The following is a 9,160-nucleotide window of genomic DNA, read 5'->3' as shown; positions in this document are numbered from 1 at the left end:
TCGTTCTATAGGGCCAGACAACCCTACAAAGCATTTCACTAAATGGGGCAAAATGATAAATTTGTTCTCTCCCACTTTACGAATTTGTAAAACAGACCATTGCTCCAGCTCCTGTTCCTTCCTTTCCCCTCCCATGGCCACCGTCTTTCTATCATTGCCGCCTCGCCGACATTCGATGCAACAACTATTAGTGATGGGAGATGACGATGACAGCGAGGCAAGGTGAGAAATGGGCAGCGAGGAGGCGACAGGCATGAGAGAGGAGAGGAGAGACCAAGGGCGGGGCAATTTATAGGAGGAAAAAAGAGAGAATATGGTATGGGGGCAAATTCATTTTTTTTTTGGCCCTTTTTTTTGTAACTCGAACTATCAGTTTGTCGGGTTTTCTAGATTTTTTCAAAATAAAAAAAAAAAAAGCGTCCAGCACATGTTGGATAGCACCTTGGTTGACACCTCCAAATGTTCAATTACTAATATACCCTCACTTAATTAAAAATTTACACTCTACAATTTGGAGTTTGCTCACCCGTGGAGAGAGAGAGCCCAGCCGTTTGGAACGTTCCTCATCCGTGGAGATTGCTAGTTGAGGGTCGCGACTGCTCGTGGAGGGGCTGTGGTGTTCGGCGACTGGTTTGGCGACAAAAAATCAGGTTTGAAGAACTTAAGAACTCAAATTTGAATCGATTAAATTTGGGTTTCTACAATTTGGGGATTCTATGATTTGGTAACAAAATGCGCCTCAAAGTTAGTAGTTCATCTCTTCTTTTCATGTGAGATTACTTTCAAGCTGTTCTTAAATTCTTTCCCCCCCCTTCCATCAAAAGCCACTTAACGGCCGTCAACGATAAAAATATGGACACTACAGTTCAAGAAGCGCCTACCATTTTCTGAAAAAACCATGTCATAAACTGGAAGTTCAGGATTTTGTTGCCGAATATGTGCTCTGTGATGATAAGTTTGGTTGACCAGAAAGAGTTGTCTAGTAAAATAGTTAATCTAATCTCTAGTTTATTATTGAGGAAAAAATGGGAACTAATTAAGTCAAGTATAGAACCACTGTTTGGATGCTCTTAATGAAACCGAGATTTGCATCTTTACTAGATTCCGGTACACATTTTCTTTAGGAATGTTCAGTCTATATGGCATTGCTCATGATTGCTTTAAGATTCTTGACTTCCATTCAGTATTTAGAACTCAAATCATAAATATTTTGTTCTCTGAAGGGGGAAAGCCTTTCAACCAAAGCATTGCCGAAGAAGAAGTTCTTTCCAATTATTAGTGCTGAAAATGCAAAAGCTGCTAATGCATTGGCTGGAGATGCGTAAGGATAAAACATTCAAAAACTATTGGAATTCTGATTCTGTTTCCTGTGATTTAGTCCAAGTTTGCAACTATAACATCATAGTGCATTTAGCAAATTCATTTGGATATTTCTTCCATTCATTCAGGCTGCTTTGTAAGGCTGGATCACTGGATCACAAGAAGGCGAAAGGAAAAATATTGGTTTGCCTTCGAGGGGATAATGCAAGAGTCGATAAGGGTCAGCAAGCTGCTTTGTCTGGTGCTGCGGGGATGGTTCTTGCTAATGATAAGCTTTCTGGGAGTGAAATAATTGCTGATTCTCATGTCCTTCCAGCTTCACAGATCAATTTCTCTGATGGTGTTGCCGTTTTTTCTTATGTCAATAGCACCAGGTAATATGACATGCCAATTGCTCTGCCACATTACGGGTCTAATTGGAGTGAAATACAAACCTTAGATTCCTCATATGCAATTCAAATAAGTCATAATAATGTTAACATCATGTAATGTTAGAAATCTGGGAAGTAATCGAGCATTATAGAATGCAGAAGTTGTAAAACACTTGAGTTGGCAATAGACCTTCCTCTGTTTCTGAGAGCTGCATGTTTTCCCTAGGTCTCCATGGGCATACATTACGCATCCAACAACTCTGTTGGGGATGACGCCAGCTCCATTCATGGCATCTTTCTTATCGAGGAGACCAAATACAGTTGTCCCAGAGATCCTAAAGGTTGTCCTTGCGTTACAAATTCAAGTATATAGTTTATGAAAAAAATTGAGGTAGCCATTTCACTTAACAGTGTCGACAATTGCCTTGTCTGTCCAGCCTGATATAACTGGTCCGGGAGTGAGTGTCATAGCTGCCTACACTGGAGCACAAGGACCAACAAACCAAGATTTTGATCCACGTCGAGTTCTCTTTAATTCAGTATCAGGCACTTCAATGTCATGCCCTCGTATTTCTGGCATTGTTGGCCTTCTAAAGGCCATCTACCCTACTTGGAGCCCTGCAGCAATTAGATCAGCAATCATGACCACTGGTGAGTAGAAACTAAACATTACAAATTATTTGAAGATCCGACTTATTTGTTAGAATTATAGCATAGAAAGGAAGGAGCACACTTTCCTGTTTTTCAGAACTTAATAATGCCTCATTGATACTTGCTGATATATATACACAAAAGACATAATCCCATGATTTAAGGAGGGGCCATACCTATTACAACTTTCCCTTTAGCAGCCCTTACAAAAAACTTTCCATAAAACAAGGACATCCATTCCTTTTTACTAACCCTCCACAGCCAAATATCATTACAAATATTCTAATCTAACTTGGGAGTATCTAGAAAAACCTGACTTCAACACTCCTCCTCATGATTTTTCTTGGAGACTCCCAGTTTGACCCTTAAATCTTCAAACCTTCCAGCTGCAAGTGACTTAGTCATAATGTCTGCAAGTTGGTTTTCTGAGCTGCAATGAATCAGCTGCACTTCACCTTCTTTTTCAGCTTGCCTGATGGCATGAAACCTGACATTTATGTGCTTTGTACGCCCATGTTGCACTGGATTTTTAGTCATTGAAATGGCTGATTTATTGTCAACTTGAATGATAGTAGCTTCCTGTTGAGTTTGAAACAAATCTGCCAAAACCTTCCTTAACCAAATGGCTTGGTTAGCAGCAGCAGCAGCAGCTATGTACTCTGCTTCTGCAGTTGACTGAGCAATAACATCTTGCTTCCTTGAAACCCATGAAAAAACTCCTGAACCCATAGAAAATACATAACCAGTGGTGCTTTTCATGTCATCAAGGCATCCTGCCCAGTCACTATCAGAAAACCCTTGCAGCTTTCCATTTTCTGCTGTTGTATACCAAATTCCAGAATCATAAGTACCTTTGACATACCTTAGGACTCTTTTAGCTGCCCCTAAATGAACCTGACCAGGTGATTGCATATACCTGGACAACACACTTGCTGCAAACATGATATCTGGTCTTGAAGCAGTTAAATACAAGAGGCTTCCCACCAAACTTCTATAATGGCTAGGATCCACATCTTCACCCTTTTCTGCTTTTGATAGCTTTCCATTTTGAGCCAGAGGTGTAGCAACAGATTTACACCTTTCCATATTAAACTTCTTCAACAAATCAAGTGCATACTTTCTTTGGGAAATGAAGATGCCAGCCGATGATTGGCTAATCTCCATCCCTAGAAAGTAGGTCATAAGCCCCAAGTCTGACATTTCGAATACAGCTTCCATTTCCTTCTTGAATTCAGCAATTAGCCTTGAATTACTTCCAGTTACTAACATATCATCAACATAGATAGATAAGATTAACAATTCTCCAGTTTCAAACCTTTTAACATAGAGTGTAGCTTCATTTTCACTTCTTGTGAAACCACAATGCAGCAGGTGTGAGTCTACTTTGCTGTACCAGGCTCTAGGAGCTTGTTTCAGGCCATACAAAGCCTTTTGTAACTTGTAAACCTTGTTCTCCATCCCTGAAACCTGAAACCCTTCTGGTTGCTCAACAAATAACTCCTCCTGCAGCTCACCATTCAAGAATGCTGACTTTACATCCAAGTGATACACTTCCCATTTCAAGTTAGCAACCAAAGCTAATAGCAACCTTATAGTTTCATGCCTTGCAACTGGTGCAAACGTGTCACCATAATCTACACCAGCTTGCTGTGAATATCCCTTGACAACAAGTCTAGCCTTGTGCTTGTGAATAGAGCCATCAGGATTCAACTTTGTCCTGAAAATCCACTTCACCCCTATCACATTTCTTACTTCAGGTCTGTCCACAAGTTGCCAAGTATGATTTTTCTCTATCATATCAATCTCCTCCTGCATTGCCAATCTCCATTCTTCATACTTTACTGCTTCAGCAAAGGAGGAAGGCTCCAAGGCTGCATAATTGCATTTCTCATATACCTCAGTCAATGATTTTGTCTTGAGAATAGGAGAATCAGGAGGGGAATCAGCAGCCTTGTCAGAATTCATTCTAGAAGTCAAAACAGAAAGTTGTGGTGAATCAGATTTCCCTTCAGTTTTCTGCAAGAAAACTTTGTCTTTTTTAGCAAGACCTTTGTCCCAATTCCAGTGTAGAGACTCATCAATCACCACATCCCTGCTCACATAAACTTTTTGACTTTGCATATTATAAATCCTGTAGCCTTTTGACATGGATGAATAGCCCAAGAAAATTCCCACTTCAGCCTTCTGATCTAGCTTGCTTCTCTTTGCAGAGGGCACATGGACATAGCAAATTGAACCAAATGTCCTCAAGTGTTTGGCTGTTGGTTTTAACCCTGACCAAGCTTCCACTGGAGTCTTCCCATCCACTGATCTAGTAGGCAGCCTGTTGAGTAAATACACTGTTGTATGAATAGCCTCTGCCCAGAAATTCAAAGGCAAATTCTTTTCCACCATCATGCACCTTGCCATTTCCACAACAGTTCTGTTTTTCCTCTCTGAAACTCCATTTTGCTGTGGTGAGTAGCTCACTGTTAGCTGATGACTAACACCCAAATCTGCACAAAACCTCTCAAATTCATGAGAAGTATACTCCTTCCCATTATCAGATCTCAAAGCCTTCAACTTGCATCCACTTTGAGTCTCAACCATAGTCTTAAACTTCTTAAACACAGAAAAGACATCCCCTTTGCTTCTCAAGAAATATACCCAAGTCATTCTAGTGAAATCATCAATAAAGAGCACAAAATACTTGTTTTGACTTAATGATTCTGTGCTCATTGGTCCACAAACATCTGTGTGCACTAACTCTAATTTCTCCTTAGCTCTCCATGTTGCACTAGCAGGAAATGTTTGTCTATGCATTTTTCCAAATTGACAAGAACCACACACATCACTAGTCACTTGGATTTCAGGTAGGTCCCTTGTTAAATCATTTGTTTGCATATATTTCAAAGCAGCCAAATTAAAGTGCCCATACCTTCTGTGCCATACCACAGATTCATCTATCTTTGCAAAATTAGCACTATCACCAACAACATTCCAGTTTAAAGGAAAGGCCTTGTCAACCATAACCACTTTAGCAATCAAGCAATCATGAGGATCATAAATATAGCAGAATTTCCCTTTAAATGATAATGAGTACCCATTTGCAAGCATTTGAGCTACACTTAATAAATTCTGAGCTAAACAAGGTATAAATAGCACATCATGAATGTATTTAGTACCTTGCTTAGTGTTTACTGCCACTGAACCCTTTCCTTCTGCTTGAACCACCTGTCCATTTCCAAGCTTTACTCTTGTCTTCACAGACCTATCTAAATTGGAAAAAATTTGCTCATCTTTGGACATGTGACTAGTGCAGCCACTATCAATAAACCAAGTCTGCTTATAGGAGTTTTGTGTTTCTTGGAAAGCCATAAACAGACTAGCAGATTCATTCTCCTGCTCATCTATAAAATTTGCTTGTTGTGTGGACTGACCTTGAGATTGACTTTGCTTGGCCCTACAATTTCTTTCTATGTGACCAGGCTTTTTGCAAAACCTGCATTCTATTTGAGGTTTTCCTTTGTACCAACAATCCTTCTCCAGATGATTGGTCCTTTGACAAGTGTTGCACGGTGGAAACTTGCCATTTTTTCCAAATTCCTTGGACCCCATAATACCTTTTCCTTTACCTCCTTTGTTTGATGTAGGCTGTTTTGAGTCTTTAGCAGGCTGTTTCCCTTTATGCCTGGCTTGAAATGCCCCTTCAGATACTTCTTCCTCCCTTATACTTGTTCTCTGCTCTTGTGCTTGCAGTTTACTAATTAACTCAGCAATTGTTAAAGTCTTGAGATCACAAGATTCCTCAATGGCTGAAATCTTGGACTCAAATCTTGCTGGCAAACTGATTAGAATTTTTTCTACCACCTTACTATCTTCATAAGTCTCTCCAAACAGCCTTATCTTATTTACAAGCTCCATGAGCTTAGCAGAATAATCTTTCACCGTTTCACCTTCTTTCATCCTTAGCATTTCAAATTCACGTTTTAAAGTTAGGAGTTTAACAGCCCTTACCCTGTCACTTCCTTCAAATTCTGATCTTAGCTTTTCCCATGCTTCCTTAGGACTTTCACAGGTCATTATTCTGGTGAAGATAACATCTGACAGTGCTGAATGAATGCATGTGAGAGCCTTTGGTTGTTTAGCTTTCTGTTCTTCATGATTCTTAATCTGAGCCATTGTTGGATTAGGCAGCAAAGGCGGAGGATCTGCTCCTACTTCCACTGCATCCCACAAATTTAAAGCCTTGAGGTATGCCTTCATCTTTATCACCAATATGTGATAATTTTCTCCTGTAAACATTGGAGGACCCGTCCCTAGGAAATTGCTGGAAGCCATCTCACTCTCTCAAGTGTTTGATCTCTCACCTCACAAACACTCTCAGAATTTTCCTCACAGATCCCTCAAGAAGACAGCTCTGATACCATTTGTTAGAATTATAGCATAGAAAGGAAGGAGCACACTTTCCTGTTTTTCAGAACTTAATAATGCCTCATTGATACTTGCTGATATATATACACAAAAGACATAATCCCATGATTTAAGGAGGGGCCATACCTATTACAACTTTCCCTTTAGCAGCCCTTACAAAAAACTTTCCATAAAACAAGGACATCCATTCCTTTTTACTAACCCTCCACAGCCAAATATCATTACAAATATTCTAATCTAACTTGGGAGTATCTAGAAAAACCTGACTTCAACATTATTTGCTAACTGGATGTAGAAAATGGTTCAAGTATCAGAACTCTTGTAGCTGCTAGTAGATCTGGTTGTTTAGCCACGCTTTGGTCCTTCTGCTTCATCCTACTTTTGCAGCAATAACACGAGACAACGTTAAGGAACCACTGATCACTGCATCCTCCATGAGGGCAACACCATTCAGCTATGGAGCAGGCCATGTACATCCAAACCGCGCAGTGAATCCCGGCTTGGTTTATGATTTAACGGCCAAGGATTACCTGAGATTTCTGTGCACCCTTGGTTACAATCAAACTCAAATTGCACTCTTCTGGGGCAATCCCTATAGATGTTCCAAGCTCATTAGCCTTATCAATTTCAACTACCCTTCAATCACAGTGCCTAAGCTCACTGGCTCCATCACCATGACTCGGACTGTTAAGAACGTCGGTTCGCCAGGAACTTACGCGGTGCGTGTCAGAAACCAGGCCGGTATATCAGTTTCTGTCAAGCCAGAGAGCCTCAAGTTTGGAAAATTTGGAGAAGAGAAGCAGGTCAAACTTACTCTGAAGGCTGAGAAGGTTGAGAAAGGTAGAGACTATGTATTTGGAGAATTGACATGGTCAGATGGTAAGCACTTTGTGAGGAGTCCTATTGTTGTCAAAGCAGTCTAAAGACTGGAATTTTACTCCACCTATTGAATCAAAAACACTGATTTCTACATGATTTATTAGAATAGACTTCTCTTTGTTATGTTTTGTCACTTTTGTGTCTTCTTTTCCTCTTTTTCTCTCTTTTTTATATAAAAAAAAGTTAACTTAGTGTCGGGAAACTTGACGGTACTATGGAACTTTACCCAAACCCCTTATCTCATTCATGAGATTAGGCTTCGTGAGATTAGTTTGATATTTTGTTGCTCATTATGCAACCCAAAGGCTGTCTCCTAGTACTAAGAACAGCTCCCATTAGGCCATTAGTGACAATATCGATTATTAATCATTTTGCCCTTAAATCCTAATTTACATATAGCTGATGGCTACTTAAATTTCTCGTAGATTATGACATTTAAAATCTTTCATCTATATAGAAGGCTTCAACCTTGGATTTTTTTTTTCTTTTGCATAGTAAAAAAATTATAATAGACTAATATAAGATATAATCATTGGTAAAAAAAAATAATTAAGAATTAAGAGATAATGACAATCAAATCAAGAATAATGGCCCAATAAGCTCAGAGAGAGAATAATATAGGGCAGAGCATTTTCCTTCATTTTTGGGGGTAAATTGGGGCTTCATTCATCAGGGTTCTCAAGTATATAAGCCAGAAATCAAACCAAGTCAGCAAGAGATGGACAAAACAGTACAAAATAATAAATAAAAAATGAACATGAGAAAGGGATTTTCATTATTATAGGAAGATGAACAAAATTACAACTCTTCGAAGGGGGGAAAAAGAAAAAGGAAAAGGAAAAAAAATGTACAGCAAGGGCTATACTTAACATGAAAGTGAAGGGCACACGCTCATCAGAGAATCCTTGGGCCACAAGTCCATCTGGTTCATTGATATGGTTATAGATACAAAACAAATTAAGCCAGAGCCTCTAATCAATTTAGTATTCACTGTGAATTTGGATGGTTCTCAAGTGGAGAAGTGCTCAACTTTGAGTGCCATCCCTTTGTGAAACTCCTCATATGCAAAGGGCTGGTCACCACCTTCAGTTCTCCATCTACAAACCCAATATATAGAGCCTAATTGTCATAATCGATCGAAAAAAAGTAGATAGAAAATTTATAAATCTAGAGTGTTTGGTAGGTTTTTTAAGTCGAAAAATAAGAGATTGGGTACCTGAAATTTTGGACAAGGTGGTGGAGGAAGAATGCAATCTCTCTACCTTGGCAAGTTCAGATCCTAGCCAGGCAGCATTTTGATCCTCCACCAAATGGATTAAACTTCTTGCATGTCTGATCTTGAGTCTGAATATTGTTGATTATGAACACAATTAAACCAAATATATCGATCTACATGCATGGACATTAATTTAATTAACAAAATACTATTCAGTTTTCCTAATCCCAATTTAACTAAATGTTGAAAATGGCCTAATTAAAGCTTATCTTATATTAATTTTGTACCACTAGAAATGCGAAAAATGTGT

At 39.2% G+C, this 9,160-nt stretch overlaps 1 protein-coding gene across 1 annotated transcript; it reads left to right on the top strand.

Annotated features, from left to right (window-relative positions):
• Nucleotides 1–200: 200 nt before the first annotated feature.
• On the top strand, nucleotides 201–7,772 carry LOC127808673 (subtilisin-like protease SBT5.3). Its single transcript, XM_052347239.1, has 7 exons — nucleotides 201–222; nucleotides 589–650; nucleotides 1,224–1,321; nucleotides 1,449–1,694; nucleotides 1,918–2,032; nucleotides 2,129–2,342; nucleotides 7,143–7,772. The coding sequence occupies exons 1-7, from the start codon at nucleotides 201–203 to the stop codon at nucleotides 7,676–7,678; spliced, it is 1,293 nt and encodes a 430-aa protein (XP_052203199.1). The 3' UTR covers nucleotides 7,679–7,772.
• Nucleotides 7,773–9,160: the final 1,388 nt, after the last annotated feature.

The sequence above is a fragment of the Diospyros lotus genome, chromosome 8, assembly GCF_014633365.1.
Source record: "Diospyros lotus cultivar Yz01 chromosome 8, ASM1463336v1, whole genome shotgun sequence".
In the NCBI taxonomy this organism is placed as follows: Eukaryota; Viridiplantae; Streptophyta; class Magnoliopsida; order Ericales; family Ebenaceae; genus Diospyros; species Diospyros lotus.
Note: the sequence above shows the minus strand (reverse complement) of the source record. Positions and strands in the feature narration are given on the sequence as shown.

Coding starts and splice junctions, on each gene's coding strand:
- LOC127808673 (XM_052347239.1), top strand. CDS start 201: ATGACGATGACAGCGAGGCAAG. Junction 2,033..2,128: donor TTGTCCCAGAGATCCTAAAG/GTTGTCCTTGCG, acceptor TTGTCTGTCCAG/CCTGATATAACTGGTCCGGG. Junction 2,343..7,142: donor ATCAGCAATCATGACCACTG/GTGAGTAGAAAC, acceptor CTACTTTTGCAG/CAATAACACGAGACAACGTT.